This window comes from Ixodes scapularis, unplaced genomic scaffold, assembly GCF_016920785.2.
Source record: "Ixodes scapularis isolate PalLabHiFi unplaced genomic scaffold, ASM1692078v2 PGA_scaffold13__105_contigs__length_92229423, whole genome shotgun sequence".
NCBI lineage: Eukaryota > Metazoa > Arthropoda > Arachnida > Ixodida > Ixodidae > Ixodes > Ixodes scapularis.
This window is the reverse complement of record NW_024609839.1, coordinates 86,879,442-86,899,213: the sequence shown is the minus strand read 5'-3', so window position 1 is coordinate 86,899,213 and position 19,772 is coordinate 86,879,442. Positions and strand designations below refer to the sequence as shown.

General features: G+C 48.4%; 1 protein-coding gene across 1 annotated transcript; it reads left to right on the top strand.

Annotated features, from left to right (window-relative positions):
• Nucleotides 1-7,384: 7,384 nt before the first annotated feature.
• Nucleotides 7,385-18,107, top strand: LOC121046738 (E3 ubiquitin-protein ligase MARCHF2-like). The gene is made up of 4 exons (XM_040501300.2): nt 7,385-7,472; nt 7,543-7,652; nt 11,412-11,629; nt 17,594-18,107. Exons 1-4 carry the CDS (start codon nt 7,385-7,387, stop codon nt 17,691-17,693), a joined length of 516 nt encoding a protein of 171 aa, XP_040357234.2. The 3' UTR covers nt 17,694-18,107.
• The last annotated feature ends 1,665 nt before the right edge of the window (nt 18,108-19,772 follow it).

The following is a 19,772-nucleotide window of genomic DNA, read 5'->3' as shown; positions in this document are numbered from 1 at the left end:
CTTTCCTCTGTCGCGAACTGCAGTTCTAACATTGCTGGAGGACGAAAAAAAACAAAAAAAAAAACACGTTTCCTGCGATTTTAGATGAAACTTCAGATAACTGGCAACCATGATTTTTAAGCACCAAGATGGCCGAAAGTTCGTTACTCTGAAGCGTAGCTTATTTAGCGGCTCTATAGTTTGCGCTGTATAGAGGCCGACGAACGAAGCAGCGACAGTGTGCGCAGATCTGGTGCACCAACGAAATAAAAGGTTTTAATGTCTACGCGAATTATTTGCACTGCACTCCAAAAACATTTGGAGCGTCTGCTTTCTCCCAAAATGCTTAGGAGACCCGACCGCTGCAATTCACGGAGGAGGCTCGGCTTATGACGACGCTGGAAATAGGTTTGCGGTTAGACAAACCGTTAGCGCTCTGAGACCGAACATGATGTTTCACGATGCTCAGTGTCACATCAGCCTTGCACTCGTTAGTCGAAGAAAAAAAAGTAAAAGGCAATTGAGTGCAATTGCAATTAACCCTCGCTTAAAAGAAAAAAAGTTCTCAGTTAGATTACTCGATTACTCGAGAGGAAGAGTAATGGGGTGTTACTCGAAAAGGTAACTAAGTCTGTTACTGCTCTGATTACTTCAGATTCTCAAAATAAAAAAGCTTTCTGCAGGTTTAAAAAAAAAAATTACTGACCATTATTGGATCAGAATCGCGGATTTATGACGTACTTGTCTTAATACGCCAATTTGGGTAAACCATCCTCCCATCGGAGACCCGGTTCGAGGATTCCTTGGCAACGAAGTTCCGCAAAGCAATTTGGGCGCCGTTAGAAAGGGAGGGAAAAAATAGCAACAGTTCCCAGTAATTTGAGTAATTGAGAAATGAATGACACTACAATTGCGAATCATTATTCATTCACGTAATCAAAATTATTTTAAAAAAAAGTCATCGATTACAAGTAATTTGATTACATGGAATCGCGCCAGATTTCTTAGTATTTGAGTGAAAAGAGTCGCCTAGGAAAAGAGGGAGGAGGAGGGTCAGAGAAAGGTTTCAAAGGAGAAGGCAATAATAGTTTTGCCGGAATGGCGAAACCAGTGGTGGCGGGGGGCGGGGGGGGGGGGGGGGGGGGGGAGGATAGGGAGGGAGGGAGGGAGGGCATAGGGATAGGACTGGGTCAATGCTTAGACCAACCTATCAAAACAAAAGAACGACGAGAGAGCCAGCAGAGTAATTTGACCTTATAGTGTACTTTTCCTTCGGACGGACGTTTCTTGTAAGCATTATCGCCGAGCTTCGTCCTTCTGTCGTCCACTGTTAGGAATATTAAAAAAAAAAAAACGCGCTAATTAGAAGGCGATTAGTTTTACGGACAAGATTGAACAGTCCCGCTTTCTTTGTACTGTATGGGCAGGGTTAAGGCGTTAGATTGCAAAGAATCGGCGCCACTTTTGCCCCTCTCCAAAATGCGCCTCCTCCTGAATTTAGCCGCCCAAGGCTACAGGCCGTGAGTACTCCATTGAAGCACTGAAGCTTCAGTTGCAAACCGTCATCGCGTAGTGCGCAGACGGCTCGAATATGTAATGTATATCTCGCGTTAGAGCAAATCCATCATATGTTGAACGTCTGAGTTCCTATTATACAAGAATAACCAGTTTAAAAAAAGTTAGCCAAAAAAAATCTCTTCTTCCTTTTTTTTTTTTGGGGGGGGGGGGGGGGGTGGGGGGGGGGGTATATTATTTTTCTCTCCCCCAGAACGAAATCCTGCGTACGCCGTTGGGCGAAATGATGCCAATCGAAATTGAGGAAACAAGACGAACTGGTAAAGGAAGGGGGAAGCAGCACTTTGGCAGTGTTGTTTAAAGGTTCCGTTCACGTAACACCTGCTGCGTATTCGCTCCCTGGAGTCCAACCGATCGGGACCGAACGGCAAAAAATAATCGTGCGTCTTTTAGGCTTAGTAACTCAGCCCATGGCAGGGTGAACAAAAATATAGATTAAAAAGAAACTGACTTACTTGATTTAATTTTGATTTATTTGATTTAAATCAGATTATTTTGATTTTTTTCTTTATTTGTTCTGAGGGTTCGCCGCGAAGGGGGCAGAGATAAAGGCGTGGTGCTAGACAAAGGAGATTCTTTATCACTACTTGCATTTTTAATTATGGCGGCTTGGTGCATCAATCTGTCCGATCAATGAAGACCGTCTGGAAGAAATAATTACTCTAAATTATACTGTACAGGCTAATTAGTCATTTTTAGTGATTTAAAGCCCGTCATACTAAAACAAAGTGCAGCTTGATTTCTTTTTTTAGTCGAGAAAAAGCTTAACTTGCTTCTTCTCTCGAGCTCTGATTTGCTTCCAATATGACCTTATTTTCCTCGTATTTGTTACTTTCGCTTTCTGATTTTCTTGCAATGGGGCATTAGGTAACTGGAAAACGAAGTGGAAGATAGAAAGGAAACTCGATGAACACTTCGATTCGCCCAGAAGAGCACCGCTTTTGACTCATTTTCAGATAGATCGTGCTCGATGATTATATTGTTTGAATGTGCTACAAATGCACATAAAATATCAGATGATAAACAAACTGTAAGACATTTCGCGGATTATTTGTGCGCGTAAGGTTTGATTTAGATCATGATTGGAAAAAAATTAAAGACGTTTACAACTCTCTGTAATGCCGAATTAGAGCGCAGCTCAAGAGGAGGAGGAGGGGAGGGTATGCAGGGGAGAGTACGGCCCTCCTTCCCTCCTCCTCTCCTACCCCCTCCCATTTAGCGGAAAATTTTCGCTACATTTCCCGCTAAAGTCTGCGGAAAAAATTCCCCGCTAAATGTAACCAGGAAATTTTTCAGCTAAATTTAACGGGAAAAATTTTCCGATAAATTTAGTGAAAAAGCTTCCCTCCTTCTCCTCCTCCCTCGTGACGTCAAACGTGACGTCTTTATGGGAATCGTCCCATAATGCAACGCGCCGCTACGCCGACGGCGACGCCGCTCAAGCCGGAAACGGGCGCCTAAGAGCTGCGCTCTAAATCGCTGTCATAATTGAAATCACAATTAAAAATCAGAAAATCACGATTTGAATCATGGTCTCTAAATCGTGATTTACTATAATCTCGATTTTTATTCTCCACCCTGGCCCATGGGCTCCTGGTGTCTCCTCTGTGGATGAGAAATTTGGCCGGTGCAGCAGCTAGCCCGGGACGATGTCACTCCGGTACGATGCTCATGCAGATCGAAACGGACAGGGGTTGAGGCCCAGGATACCTGGGTTCTGCAGAGCGAGCTTTCGCTCCACGTGCTCCGAGCTTGGGTGCGCTAATACGTTGGCCAATGCACTCGGCCAGCGATCCTTTTTTTTTTTTATTACTTTTTATTGCCAGGTTTTGAAAACGTTTGAAGGATCACAGCCTTACCTGAAAACCTAGAATAACCTTTCGTTATCTGGATTATGGAACTGAAAATATAGATCTGGATTTTATCTGGATTCCAGGTTTTCAGAAATTATTTCTTTGTCTGCAATCTGAATTTCAGGTTTCCAGAAACAAATGAACCTTTTCCCAGTAAGCTTCTGCGCGTGCGTGCAGCCGCTCTTCTGGCCTTGCTTCCCGCTGTCGCTATTTTTGTGGGACAAAGTTCCGGTCGACCAAATATATTCAGCACCTATCTTTGCGCGTATTTCGACTTTTCTGGCCATTCTTGTTTGAGTGTACGCTAGCATGGGGCATAAAAAGCAGCAAAGATCAATACAACATGCAGCACGATGCCAATGTATTCTGACGGGCGGAGTCAGGTCGGGCTGCTCTTCATTTTTAATTCAAAGGCAACTTCGTCCGCAGATTGCGCAAAGCTCCATTCCAGTTTGATTTCCAGTTCTATAATCCAGATAGTGATAAGTTACACTGGGTGTTTCGGTAGGGAATGCAAGACAAACATCACTTCCCGGGACGATATGATGATGAATGCTCGGTCAGCGTGAACTACTCAGCCCTCCAAGTTTGGCAGCTCGTCTCACTTTGTGGGTGGGCGATTTAACCGCGGTGCAGTACGACCGTTAGCCTGGAGTTTTTAGCGGGCATAAGCAGAGAGGTGCGAACTTCCCCCCGGAAATGGTCCAGCTCTATCCCACTCGTCATGTCCAGCTACATAGCCAACCTCCTTCCACCCCTCGTCTTCCCCCCTCCCTCTCGAAAAACAAAATCCTGGTTACACCACTGGCGTCAGTCCGTCGTTTCGTTACAGTTTCAAAAGCGTAGAGATTGCCAACTGCTGAAGCAACGGGTGCCGGCCCGTTGGGCGGCAAGTTTGCGCGAGGCCTTATCTACTTGTGCGGGCGAACCGTCGGCCTCGGCGCGGCAGCGTGTCATAAAACCGGACGGAAAACAAAAGGAAGGCGTCTCTGCTGTTGGCAAGTGCGACGCAGCGCCTTCCAGGTCCAGGGGGGCGGTCGGCCGTCGGCGGAGCATACCAGGAGTGATCCAAGCGACGGGGCTGTCCCACGTCGGCTCTCGAGATGGCGCCAGAGGGCCAGTGTGTTTCTCTCGTCGTCAGCGGTTGCAGGCGAGCGCAGAGCACTTGCGACCGCTTACGACTGAGTGCCTTAAAACCTCTTGGGACCTCTTACGACGAGATAACACACTGGCGCCATCTAGCGGGTAGCCGTAGAACACTTGGCATTTCCGTCTATTGCCTGCCTTTTCCGCGCATCAAACTTTTTTGCTCGAAAACCTTTTTTTTTTTTTCTTTTTTTAAATCTTTATAGATCGAATTAGGAGAGCGTGTTAGTTAAAAATCTTGGTATCCGACCGCGAAAGGAGACGAGGGTCACACAGAAACACGTTAGACGCGGACAGCGACAACGCTTTCCGCGTCTGACGTGTTTTTGTGTGTCCCATGTCTCCTTTTCCGTTCGCATATTATGATTTTTGGTTTTCATATTATAAATAACCATTTTTTATTAATAGTATGAGTATACATCTGATCTCGGAAATACTGCAAAAAACTTCGCTTTATAGTAAAATGCAGTTCCAGGGCCACCTCGTAGCTGGCGCCAACGGGTTAGTGTGTTCTCCCGTAGTCAGAGATCACAAGAACTCGGTCGTGAGCAAACATAAGCGTGTGAACGGGCCTTTACACTCCAGCGCAAATATGTGAACCATGCAGCCTTGACAGTCGGGTCCCGCGGCAACAGTCGGGACTCGGCCTCGTGTTCACTGCCCTAGGTATGTGACGTCATTTGCAAGTCATGGCGTCACGTGGCTTGAACGTGACGTCATCATATTATGCTGGTGGTCATTCCTACTTATTCTTACGAATGGAAGGTGATGTGAGGTCAGTGCGAGACATGTATACGTTAGTATAGAGAGCCTAGACCTAAGAGAGGGGGCAGCTCAGACCACCGAGAGCGTTTGCAATGTAATGGCGGACGCCTCCTGGCTAGATTAATCGCTATTGCGTCTGCGTTGCTTTGTCGCGTAGAAAAGAGGAGAGCGGGCGGAAAGGCAGCGACGCTTGCAGACGATCAACGCTTTCCTCCCCTCTTCGCAGCTCATATTGCAAACGTGGCCCATAAACGACACTCTGAAATCCAGGCACACTTAAAGCCCCTTGATGTGTTTGTCTTGTCTCGCCTTACTTGATGTCCTGTCAAGTAGCGTCAAATGCACCAATGCACGATGCGCATGCCTCGTGAAACCCTTGGAAACAAATGGCAGCAAAGCACTGAAATAGGCGGCCCTATTCGCCTCGAGATTCGATAGGCACGGCTCATGTGGTAAAAATCAGAACTACTCTTTGTTTTACGCTTACTTGAAACAAAACGAATGCTACGGACGCCTGCCGAAGCCATGGGAGGCGCTAAAGTCACTAAATGAGCGTAGCTGATTTAGTGGTCCTAAAAGGCGCCAATGCAGCGCTTGTGCACAGGAATTAACTGCTGGGAGCTCGTTCTCTGTGTACCCTTGCCCGTGCTCTGTGCCGTTACCGCTCATTCACACTGGCAGCGGATCCGCGTTCGCAACCGCTTTGCGAACGCGGATCCGCTTCCAGTGTGAATGGGCGGTTAGTGTGGATCGGAGCCGTATATGTATAGAGTTTTCCATTCGTTGGGAAGTATAGGAGACAAATGAGGAGGCGCCATTGGCCGAAAGCATGCTGGGCGTGTTCCAGGACGTCTTCACAAATTCGAATGTGGCCAACCAGAAGCCAAAAATAATACCCTGGCGGTAATCGCGAGAAACAAACTTGATAAGTGCATCGGAGTAACTTTCGGTGACCGAAAATATGGTGCCCGTGATATTTCAATCACGGTCATCCAAAATCATGGTGCAAGAGTGCGACTAGCGGAACGATCGACATAGTCCGTACGGCAAGCTCCGAGGGCCGGGAATCTGCTGTCCGAGCGGTCAAGCTCTGTTCGAGCAAAACAGAGTTGAGCGGCGCATTCGCTTCTTACATCTTTCTGCGTGATCATGATCGAAACATCACGTGCACCCTTTTTTCAACCACGAAGGGTTACTGCACTTTACTCTTACGCGCTTATTAAAGCCATATACGAACATTATACTTTTGATCAATACAGTTTCTCGCTACCACCGCTAGGGGATTCTTTTAGGCTTCTGGTTGGCCAAGAGAGCTTGCCAAGCCCACTTTCTGCGCCCGGTGCACGCCCTGGCTCTGCCCGCGCCTCCCATTGACCAAACTCTCTGTATACACGGCTCTGGTGTGGATGATCTGTATCTACCCGCGCTGCAGATAGAGGGAATCACCACGTGCCTCATAGAGAACCATGGATAAACAAGAGCACGCTTCCATTAAGTTCAAACTGGGACTAACAAATTGGGTTGTGGGGATATTTATACAGTGTGTAGTTGGTCAGCCATTTAAAGTTGCGACGAGTCACACGCTGCAGATGAGCAATTTAGCCAGTGCAGTACAACCGCTAGCCTGGGGTCTTTAACATGCACCACGCAGTAGTGGTACACGACCGCACGCCGGTACGATGCTCATCCAGATCGAAACTGGCAGAAGTGGGGCTCGAACCCAGAATCCCTGGGTTCTGCAAACTGGGACTCGAGGCGAATACCCAAGGCTGGGCGAGCTAGTCCACGCTAGGGTGCCTTCATGTGCGCTCGTCCACGCTCCTGGCTTTGAGAAGTTCCTTCCTAGCGCGTTCTCTCGTTCTGCGGAAGAATGTTTCAATCTCAAGATCTCGTGCCCTCGTCCTTGCGGAATTGACGGCACCCGGTCGTGGCACGTGTCTTCCGCGTTCACAGAACAATGGTTGGCGGTACTCGTAAAAAAGCGTGAATTTGATCGACGTCCCTCGTCCCCCTAGCGTGAGCATCCGCGTCCTAATGACGGCCAGGAGGAGGAAGAAGAGGAGGCCATGGCCTCCGGGTCGGCGGAGGACATCTGCCGCGTCTGCTTCCAGGGCCAAAGCTACGGCTCGCTAGTTCAGCCCTGCCTCTGCAGGGGTAAGCCGACCCGGGGCACGGGGTGGGGGCCCTGCGCGTGTAGACACAGAGTGCTGGTGTGGCTTTACAGGGAGCATCGGCTTCGCGCACAAGCCCTGCATGGAGCGGTGGGTGTCCGAGCGCCGAGAAGAGGAGTGCAGCATCTGCCACTACAACTACCCAATCCGCAGGGAGGCCAGGGTCAGTGCACGGGCCTTGAAGGGCAACATCACAAAGGAACCTTCCAGAGGGGACAAGTGACGTACACATGGCTTGCACGTGACGTCCAGCACCCTGCTGGGAGCCTTGCTCTTGCCGAGGGAAACGAGCTTTATTTATTTTTATATATATTTATTTTAGCTCAGGAGAGTATGTATGGCGCACGACGTACGCGTCCTGTAGCGAGGCTAGCAGGGTGGCCGCTGATAAGTCATATGACGCCAATGCAAGCCACCTATATACACCTCACATGCAAGCCATTTAGAGACATATAGAGAACTTCAAGCTTAGCGCCCCGACTGATGCCGCGAATGTGGCCCTGACAACCTTGCGATTGCATGTGCTAGCCCGCACGTGCAGAGACATGGCGGCGGCCAGATGCCCTGCTTGCAATCGTCTATACATGGCTTGCATGTGACGTGGCTGCACCATGCTGGTGACCATTCCTATTTGTTCTCGCCGAGAAAAAGAAATTCGGTGGTGCAAAGGTGCATGCAGCAGAAAGTACACCGCTCTGCAGCAAGACTACACTACAATGACTGCTGGTGCGACCTTAAACGGGCCCTGCGTGCGTTTCTGTCCATTTTAGATGCGGAGCATCTCTTGCTCGGGCCTATGTCCCGCGGCGTCGTAGTCCGCACTCACACTACGCATGCGCAACTCTCCTCCTTCCCTCTCTCAAACAGCTGCGCGTTACTCTCTCCGCTCTCTCTCTCTACCAGCTGCGTGCACTTCGCGTGCGTTCGCTTCTACTCACACCGCGCGCGCATGCGCAACTCTCCTCCTCTAGTCTCCTCTCCTTCAAGTGTGAATATAAGCAGCGGTAGCGCGCTGCGCGCGTTCAGGGGGGACGAATTGGCCAAGTGGGCTAACGCGTTTCAGCTCGGAGCGTGGAGCGAAAGCTTGCGCTGGGAACCTCCTGGGTTCGATCCCCGTCGCCCCCGCCCGTTTCGATCTGGATGAGTTTCGTACCGGCACGCGTTCGTGTAATCACTACTGCGTGATGCACGTTAAAAAAATTACACCATCTTCCCGAGGGGAACCATGGGGTGATGGGAGCATCGCGGAGTTTCCAACAACGTTCACGCTATGTGTGAACGTTGTTGGAAACAACGTTCACACATAGCGTGTGAACGTTGTTTTGTTTTGTTTTGTTTTTAATTTGCGTCGTGCTCACTCGATTTAGTGTGTGTGACTCTAGCAACACATAAAAAAATGTATTGAAGAAATCTGATGTAGGGTAGCAAAGCGCACATGAAGGCACCCTAATCTGACGTATTTTGAACATAATAGATGAAAGAGCTAAAAATGTTGAGCCGATGTTCTTTTGATGATGACGTCATTTGTCTGATCCAGTAGATAACCGAAACGACAGGAACGTGCATCCGGTTATGAGGATGTGAACGCCCCACCGATTTACGGGTATTCCAAGCAAACAACTGAGTGAGAATTGAGCGCTTGAAAGGATCACAAGGGGTGTCGTGCACCAATTCAGCCAGTCCTACCTGTAGAATTCTGTGTACTCATTGTCCGACGCTCAAGGCCAATGTCGTCACTGAACGCTCGTGTTTGACACTGATAGGCACTCCCTCCGAACCAGCATTTGGTTTTCCTCGTTCCTTTGCGATACCCTTTAACGCAAGTCATGTATTGCATGCGGAGCCGACACCGCCTAGTGTAACGAAGCCTGCAAACAACCTTCTCTTCCTTCATAGTCGGATGGCGCCCAGTCAGCAATTGGACCCAAGCCCGATGCCCAGCGTCCTTGCGACGCGCTGATAGGACACGAGGCTCAGCCGAAAGCTGACGCAGCACTCGTATCCAATCCGTGTCCTCAGTTGATCCCAATCTGATGACGTCAAAAGTTTGGGACACAGGCTTTGATTATCCTTAAAAGAGCTGTGGAACAATTTTTGTACTGTGCACAAATACCGCTTAAAACGGATCCCTAACGTTAATGACCTGTGAAACACGCGTTCGTTTTTCGCTTCACGCAATAGAAGTCCCAGAAAAAAATTAAAGAAAAACGAGCAGCGTTTATTCCCTCAACTCGCAGCCAGAACAAGGGGCCACGTGATCTGGAGCCGATTATATGCCGCCATTGTTGATCATAGCCACGCGCTGGGGTCGGCAAAGCGCAGGACACGCGCTGAGTTCCAGACATTGTTATGGCTCGGCTGTTGTCGTCGTTGCAGCGATTGGACACGGGTCACAACCCGAATGCTTCTCGAGCTAGCAATTGTCACGAGCCCAAGTCGAGTGCCCACGCAATGCTCGAGTCCAATCTATGAACCGCATTCAAATACCGTCACTTGGGTGTACTGCGATCCCCGAGTTACGTCATCAGAGTTTGCAAAGGAGAGATTGAATGAAAATGAGCGCTTTTGTCCTTGAAATTACACCGCAACAAAGGAGTTTCTTGGCCAATGGCGTCGCGTGTGAGTATCCTTGAGTCCCAGGTGTGCCAGTAAGCTCGTGCAGAGAGAAAAACATTCCAATTGAATATCGTTGCACAGCTCCTTTAAGGCTGAGCCCGCCGTGCCCCAACTGCCTGGGAAGCTCACTTCACCCGCCGACTATCGCTCAGGGGACCGGTTGCTCCAGGGATGGACAAAATTGTCGCAAAAATGTATCCAAATACAAACGCACAATACTTCGACAAATATGTCTTAAATTATCAATACCAATTACATATTTTTCTAGAAAAGTATTTATAAAAACAGTACTTAATCATCTTCAATTCTTCTTTACTCACTGCAGTTTGGAGACTTCTACAAATGATTTTTGTTCCCATAGCCTGACACCTTAGACTGAAACCCTGGTAAAACACGTTTACAAATCTCTGTTATGCGAAACTTAAGCGCAGCTCTTGAGGAAGAGGGGAGGGTGCGGATGAGAGGGTACGTCCCTCCGTAACCTCCCCTCCTTTTTTCCTCCTTCTCCTCCTCCCTCCTCCTCTTCCCTCCTCCCGCTGAATTTATTCATGGGTGACGTGACGCCAAGTCATGAGACGTCATTTTCCCCGCTAAATTTAGCGAGGAAACTGAATTGATGTTGAGGTCAGGTGACGTCAATTTTCCTGGTAAATTTAGCGGGGAATTGACGTCACGTGACTTCAAAACCAATTCAATTTCCCGTTAAATTTAGCGGCGCGGTTACGCCGACGGCGACGCCGCGAAATGCGGAAACGGGCACTTAAGACCTGCGCTCTAAAAAGAAGACCGTGCCTAACTAAATAGTGGAGTCTATATCAAGAATCAGTCGCTTAAAAGAAAGTTGCAGCGCTCAAAATATAATTTGTCTGTCATAAGATAGCCGGGCACAACTCCAGAAAACGCAAAGTATGAGTTTCATTTCAAATGTTCCGTCGAAGCATTCAACATTCCGCTGAATGCGACGTTTCAAAATTTAGATCAGTCAACCAAAAAGTCATTATTGTACCCCCACCCCATTCAATCACTGTACTACGCTTCCTGGTTTTCTTCCATGTTTATTACGAGCAAATCACAACATGTTTAAGACTCTTTGCATATGACCGCCATCGCGAAAAGTGCATACTATCGCATTTCATTGCGAAGTACAACGCCCAAAATTGTGTTAGTGCGGTATTTGAAATACAAAAATTTGAAATATTAAATTTCCAAGTATTCATAAACATAATTGACAAAAAAACATGAGCTAATATATAATTAAATACGAGATACTCAAAGTAGTTCAAGTACGGCCCATCCCACCACGCAGACCGTGTGCGAGCTGCTGCGGCACCCCGAGGGCCGACGGGAGCCCCTGCTGTACGCGCTGCTGGGCTTTCTGTTCAGCCTGAGCCTGGTGCACGTGTTCGCGCTCGCCTGGCTGCTCGGCGTCCGCGCCCCGCTGCCCTGGGGCTACCGGGCCCTGAACGGGGCCGCCCTGGCCGCGCAGGCAGCGCTCTGGGCCGTCTTCCCCTTCGTCGCCTTCCGGTGGGTCTCTTGCTTTTCTGCCTAGCAACCGGACGGCCTCGCACACTGAGCTGGCTTTGCCGAGTGCCATTCGAGTAGCGCGTGCCTCCGGCATGCTAGACCGACTGCCCCATGGAACTCCGGTTCAGCTTGTAATTTGCTTTGGTAAAGGGATGAAGGTAGGATGCCTCCATCTGTCGTTGCTTAAATAATAATTTTTTACGTTCTTAATTTTTGTTTTTGTTTACGATAGTCGCGCATATGAATGCATTTATTGTGAAGAAAGAGGTGTGAAAAAAATGAGCTCACAGCGGTCCCCAAGTTGCAACAAATTGCGTCACAGGAGCCGCCGCGGCACGCAGTCGAATGTCGAGATCCCGGCTGTTGGTCTTACACATATATGCTGACGAAAAAGGAGGCAAGCGGATGCAAGGGTCGCTGATCGCGGCGTCTGATTCCATGTCTACAAGTTGTCTCGGCTAAATTTAGCCGGGAAATTTAGCGAAGATTTCCCGCTAAATGGAAGGAGAGCAGGAAAGGAGGAGGGGGAGGGGGGAGGAGCATACCCTCCCCTCCTCCTCCTCAAGAGCTGCGCTCTAATTCGGCATTAAAGGGAATCGTAAACGTCTTTCACTTTTTAGATCTAATTTAAACACGAGCAGAAATCGCAACCGAAACTTCGGCTCCTTCCGGCAACATTGGCCTCGGGCCGCCAAGAACATGGCTATCACGTGGTTCGAGATGTCACGTGATCCTCTACGCAACGACGGCCGGGATTGGGGCGAGCGCGTACCAGGCGCAAGTGTCGTCTGCACCGCACTCTTCGCCACGTTTCGGTGTCTGCGACATTCGACGACGTCTGCACAACTGCGGGATAAGTCTGCTCACGTGGTGTCCGTAGTGTGGACGAAACTCAGAGAGACAATAATCACAAACGGTGAGGCAACGACGGTGGTTGTGACGCGGGAGGCGGCGATTACGGCCGGACCACGGCGGGGCGGCCGGACTGCTCCCAAGAAGGCCGCTACTCAGGCGCGTACGCCTATCACGTGGACACCGCTGAGCGCCGACAGAAAACGTTCCCGACGTCACCCGTTACGCTTTCCCGGAGAAGTAAAACCAAACAAAAGGGGGCAACGGTGATGACGTTTAGCTCAATGTTGGCTTCGCCCACGCCGTAGCCTTGACTGCGCTGTTGGTTGCGCCTCAATCCGCCCGCTTGAGACAGCCGATATCGGAAACTTGGCGAGTTGCAAAGTTTGCCGGACCGTTTAAGAAACCTTTAGACTTATCTACGTCGTAATATCTGACGCGTGGTCTTCGTACGTAATACTAAAGAGGACTGCATTTTTTTTTTTCCAAAACAAAAATGGAGCGGAGTTGTCCTTTAAGCTGAGGGAGGTCTTTGAGAGGGTGCATGTTCAAATATGCGCAAACCCAGAGGTCTGGGGACAGTCTTTTCAGACAGAGCAGCCGGTGGTGCGACCTAACTGTGTTGTGTGATTAGGAGTATGTGCCAACGACTTCAGCAAGGCGTGTTGGAAGTAAACAGGGTGGTGTATGAGGCTCGCTCGGACCCTTTAGCATGGGGTATCCACTACAGTGAAGCGACAAGTAGCACGATAGGGGATAGGATTGGACGTCATGTCGTACGTTTCTTGAGGAGTCCCCGAACCCCGAGGGCGCCGGTGTAGATGAAGTTGAACTAGGAGAAGTGTCAGAGTAAGTGACATAGAACCTGTAAGAGGTTGGCAATGCAGATTATCAAGGAGAGATTACAGGCATGGGTAGAGCAGATATAGTATAGGTAAACATGCAGGAAGGTTTAGAACAGGTTAAAATGGGAGGAGATAAAATAGCAACTAAGACTGTTTGTTTTAATGGCATATGGGTTAGTTGAAACGCATCTTAAAGACGCGGAGCAACCCCCTTGCAATACTGATTACGTATGGGAACAATGCAATGAAACGGAGGGCAGCAGAAAAAAAAAAAAAAAAAACGGGATTGAAACGTTTTTTTTTGTTTTTTTTTAATGCAAATTAGAATAGAGTAAGAGAAGAATGCACGGAATATTTATAGTTAAAAGGGGCTTTAGCAGGGAAACGGGTCCTTCTGGGATTTGTGTACTTCTGGACAGGAGTAAATGCTAAAGAGGGGAACAGTAAAATGGCACAATGTATTTCAAAAGACAATATTGAACTAGGAGAACATCACGAAGTAATTATCCTGGAGGACATGAATTAAGAAGAACCTGGATGGGTACAAAGATTCAACAGGAAACATGCTACTGGAGATGTGTCAGAGACACGACCTATGTTTATGCAATACCGGTGAGAAGTGCGACGGGCTAGTAATATGGGAAACAGGTAGTTTACATTCTACAATAGATTATGCACTGATGTCAAATAGAATGTATAGCAGGCTAGAGACAATAAAAATAGATGAAGAGGGTTCAAGAAGCCTCAGAAGCGATCACAAACGAATTAAGCTGAGCTTTACTAGGGAAGGAAACGCAGGGACAAAGCAAGACAAACAACAACCAGACTAACCATTCTTTACAGGCAAGCAGTTGGAAATACTCGCTAAGAAAAACAGAGAAAATAATTCCTGGGGATACTCAAACGAATTTGAGTTACACAAAGCTAACTAAGCTATTCGAACAAGAGCAGTCTAAACTATGTAATAAAAAAGGGGGAAACGATGACGCAAGCCTAAGAGCTGGTGGGATGATGACGTAAAGAAGGCAACAGGGAAATGCCAAGAAACTTCCAGAGAGCACAGATATTCTTAGTGCAATGGGGAACCAGAAAGTGAGGTAAACAAAAAGTGAGATAGATTCTATAAAAGTATACGGGTGGCATTCTGTGTGATTAATGAATAAATTCAGAGAAAGGGGACGCAATGGCTGTCTAAAGTAAACAAAAAAAAAAAATAGAAAGGCAACTTTGAAGTTTTGGAACCACTTGATTTCGCGAGGTCATAAAACAAAGCTTGAGCAGAAGTATATTGTCATGTCTGCGGGTAATCAGCTTGAAGGAGACGAGGCAATGGAATATGTAGGAACAGTAATGACAGAGAAGTTCAAGCAGCAGGGACACATACGAAACGCCTCACCAGTGGAGGATAGTTCAAGTACTGATGTTGAGGCTATCGGACAAAAAGAATTGGAAAGGGCAGAATGGAGAGTTCCAAGGGGTATTTCAGCAGGTGCAGATGGTATACCAATTAAGTTGATTGGGGGGGGGGGGGGGGGGTTGTGTGGTATGTTTTTACAGCCTAGAACTTGGTCTGCCTCACAGGGGCGACGAGTCTCCCAGCTGTAGATGAGCAATTTAGCCAGTGCAGTACAACCGCTAGCCTGGGGTCTTAAAACAGTTAGAACCAAAATCTGAGGAAGCGTTAAAAAACCTCTGACACGCCAAAAAAAATTTTTTTTTTTTCATGCTAGGCGTTGAAATGGCATGTCAGGACATACAAAAAAATTGTTCCACTATAGAGGTGCGTAGTTTTTTATAAAAAATAGAAATACGAGGCCCAATTCAAAGTTCCCGCCAGTGTACTGTGACGTAACTGTGTACCGCAAGGTGTCGGGGCGGTCAGAAGGGAGGCATCGCCGGAAGTCACGTGAGTTGTATTCCTCCTCGTGCTTACCGCGAGCGCGTGTAATATTTTTTTTAATATTTTTGTTATTCTCCGCACCTCCACGAGCGATATCCAAACAGACAAGGTTTCTTTTATTTGCTTTTCATCGCTTAATGTAGCTGTAAAGGTAGAAGAAGAGGAGTCAATGAATTGAGGTGATCAACTACAATGCCTAAAAGGTGCTGTGTGAGGGACTGTCCCGGTATTTCAGCAACTGAAGAAGAGATCACACTGCATGCATTTCCGAGAGACGGTAGGCATCTTCAGCCTGGAGAGTATACGATGATTCGACGACCTCGGTGTCCGAAGCTTCAGCAATGCAATTGGACGAGTCGTACGCAAGCAATCCTAATTTCTGCGAGCGTTCTAAAAATTTTTTCTCAAAACTTGATAGCTTTTTTTGTGCCCAGTATGGCTCTGTATCATCGGACTGATGGCATGTGCTCTTACACTGGCTTGTACTCGCAACGCTTTCATCATTGACCTCCATCACGTCGATCCACTGACTCTTCGTCCTCAACTTTTACAGCACGCAAACTAACCAACGGTGCAGCGATAAAGAGCTAGTGGAACTTAAACTTCGTTTTCTACGCTCGCTCGTACAAAGAGCAGAAAAAAAAAAAAAAAAGTCGTAGGCACGGTCGCGGAGAGCACGAGGAGAACCCACTTTTAGTGACGTATGTCGATGCCTCCCTTCTGACCGCCCCGACACCTTGCGGTACACTGTTACGTCACAGTGCACTGGCGGGAACTTTGAATCGGGCCCTCCTATTTCTATTTTTTATAAAAAAAAACTACGCACCTCTATAGTGAAACAATTTTTTTGTAATGTCCTGACACGCCATTTCAACGCCTGAAATGAAAAAAAAATTTTTTTTTTTTTTTTGGCGTGTTTGAGGCCTTTTAAGGAAAGCAGTAAGTAGCATTATCATGAAGGGAACTGCCCCGGAATAATGGAGGCTAAGCAGAATGAGTTTAATATACAAGGGCAAGGGGGACAAAGCTGACATAGGTAACTATCGTCCCATAACAGTAACGTCAGCACAGTGGTGGAACTGAGAAGTGATGGTTTGGAGCAGCTTTTGTAGCGGGGAAAACGGGTTTTGGAGCAGAGATTCCCACTTTTAGAGCAGACAATTTTCAGCTTTCATGTTATAAACTTTTATTCAATCTCTTTGAAAGTTATCCCGTGGAAAAAAACTGCAGTTGATGGAGTGTTGGGAGACTTTTTAAAGTTCCATGTCTACAGCGGACCTGACCACTACAGATATCTATTTATTTATTGAACAACCACACAGCGGTAATTTTGTAGATGTCTAAATTACCCTATTAGGAGTACTGATGGCGTCTTTGGTCTGTATTTGATGTAAAATTATGTTTTTAAATACTTTGTAGGGTTTGTATCACGCTGCTCGTTCGTATTCCACCTGCTACTGTTCATAGAACAGCTGAGCGAAGCACATAGCTACTCTAACTGATCGAAATGGATAGCGCTAGCTATTTATTGCAATCGATGTGAGCACCGTTCGCACAAAAACCTAGAACTCTTCGTTAGGCATGTAGAAATAATGGATCTGTGCATTGGCTTGCGTCGACATTCTGGCTGCAGAAGAGCGACCTGCAGCAGAACAGGCGCTAGCCGCATTCAGCTGCTGTGCCGCCGCCAGGACCGCGGCAGCATGATGTCATCAAAGAGAAATCGAGGGACCGCATTTCTGAAGACGCCGTAAACCAATGCCACCTAAAAGGGCAAGGCCTGCGCATAAGGTCGTCTTTAGTGGATCCCCCCTACCCATCGGCAAACACGCTGAAGCTCAGAATTGGTGTCGCGCTCGTTGTGAGACGCTATCAAGGCGTGCTGGCGGCGACGCTGACGCAAGGCATAAGCGTTGTGGCTTAACCTATATGTTTACGCTGGTTGAAACACTTGGTCAACCGTTCTTCGGCCTTCATATCGACTAACGCCACGACCTCATTGGACGCGGAACAATGCGGAGCAAAAGTTCGTCTGCTTCTTTTGCTGGGGTTGTGGTGACGTCAGAAAGACGCCGAGGTCTGATTGGCTCTGATTGAAGGATCGTGGGTAGACCTCGAAGCAAGCTGCCTTCAGGTCTACCCACTATCCTACAATAAAAGCCAATCGGAGCTCGGCGTTCCGACATCACCACAGCCCCTGCAAGAGAAGCAGACGAACTTTTGCTCCGTATAATAAAACGCTCAGGAATCGCGTAGCGCTTTGTACGGTGTCATTGAGTGTATAGTGATGAGGGCTGGGGAAGGCCTCGTCTTTTTAAGCGGTCTTGGGTAAACAGAGCAGTGTCATTCCAAGCGGTTCCTTCGCAGGATGGCTTGGGAGAGCAGCAGCCGCTGGTGCCAGGCCAACGCTGAGTTGCGCATCTTGCTGCCCGACCAGCCCGCCGGAACGAGGGCCAAGCAGCGCTGAACGCGCTTGCCGACGACGCGCTGAACGCGAATGCCGATCCCGGGACTCCATTAAAAATTGCCTCCACGCCAGCCACTTCCTTCCTGCGCTTCGCGGACTAGCGGTACACTCGAGAAGACAAGGCTCGCTCATTACGTCATAGCTGCTGGACCCCCGACCACAGCACCCAAGCGGAAAACAGGCTGCATCTGGACGAGAGTACGCGACATCGCGGCGGACGCGTGCATCTTGGCGTAATACCGCTTAGAAGACGAGGCCAACTAGGCCTGCGTCCTCATCCCCTCCCCTCTGGAAACACCTGCACCCGACCCCGCCTGCAGAGTCTCACAACAAGAGCGACGCTGTAGAGTGCGGCGTCGCCACGAAGGGGAGACGCGGCTATCGCTTCGCGGCGACTCTCGTCGATGGAGCTTCATTCAGTGCGTGTGCCGCTTGGAGTGGGTCGGGGATGAACCGATGACGTCTTACGCAGGCCTTGTCTTCTAGGTGCCAGCGGCATAGACTTCATTTTCTTAAAAAAAAATAAAAAGGGGAGGGAAATAAAAAAAGTGTACTCCAAAGGTGTTCTTTTTTTTTTTTTTTTTGCTTCAGTTGATGTTGGCATTTTTCAGTTGTTCGTTCAGAGATAATATTCCGGCAGTACATATTAATTTGTTTGAGGGGAATATGTCACTGAATTTTTGACCTGTCACTGGCCCGAGATCCAAATTTTGAAAGCCTGAAAGGAAAACGGAGCGGACATAAACAGGCCCGTCAAATAGTTACGAGACAAAATGTCCGTTCCAATGTCCATAGGCAAACCCGCGCCAACCCGCTGAGAGAAAAATATATTGCTTGTGCAGGGTTCTAGCCGTTGGGAAGTAGACCAGCGGCCAGGAAGGGAGAGGGGGGGGGGGGGGGGGGGAGGCACGAGCAGTGGAAGCAGCTGTGTATCCAGGAATATTTACGGGCCCGGGGGGGAGGGGGGGGGGGGAGGGGGGGGGGGGCGGGGGCTGAAGCTCAATAAGCCTCCCCCCTGGCTACGCCACTGAATGGAAGCTACGTGCTCCTTGGATCAATCAGTCGTCGATGGATCGCCACGTGATGACGCTCCCGCCATTCCCACGCCTAGAGAGTCTTTATTACTGAGACTTTCCAACTAATCGATTGGGTCACATGGTTTATGGTCTGCATTTGCAATTCGAGCTGCGAGGAGGTCACGAACGCGTTCGTCGTCGGCGTCTCCGCCTTTCAGCCCGCTTTCCTCCCTCCCTTCATCTTTATGACGTCACTGCACCGGATATAAAAGCGATATTTTGGGCATTCATCTATGCCATTGCATTTCACTGAAATCTACAGAATCCACGTTCGTGTTTTTTCTGGAGCTAACACACGTGCTCGTACCAACCTTATTTTTTTGCGAGAAAACCATTTGGGACCGAAGCAATTTTGGAAAATGATAGAATTCAATTTCCGAATTTGGGGGGAAAATCAGGTTTGACCCGAGTTTCAAGAATCATGTTTGGGGTGTGTGTAAACACTTGGCGTGGCCGCTTATGGTGGTTCACAGCGGACGCTACGAGCCATCCCAGCCAATCCAGCGCTGGGAACATGTCACGTGACTACGCGTCCCTACCGAACATGATCATCACGTGACAGTTGCACTGCAATGGGTTTTCGATGGCTCGTGGTGTCCTTTGCCAGTCCATCATTTGGTGAAACGGAGCATTGGAATGTAGGTGGAAATGGATGGTCATATCTTGATTCGCACGATAAAACAAGTTCCGATAATACGGAGACGAGGCTTAAAGCTTATCGTGCGCGATGCAACAAGCAGAGTACAGTCTGCAACACAGGCGCAAAAAAACAACCGAAAATCGCACGGACTTTGGGGAGCGTGGGAAAACCGTTTACCGATATCTCCGAGAAACAAGATATGGTTTAGTTAATGACATATCTATGATCACTCTGTGATAAACACTGGTCCTTGGGTTCGTTCTTCAACGAATGGTGAGGAACTATTTTTTCCGTGTTCCAAAATTCGTGCGATTTCAGCACGCTCGCTTTTTTCTACGCGCGGTGCCCGGCTGCTCATACGGC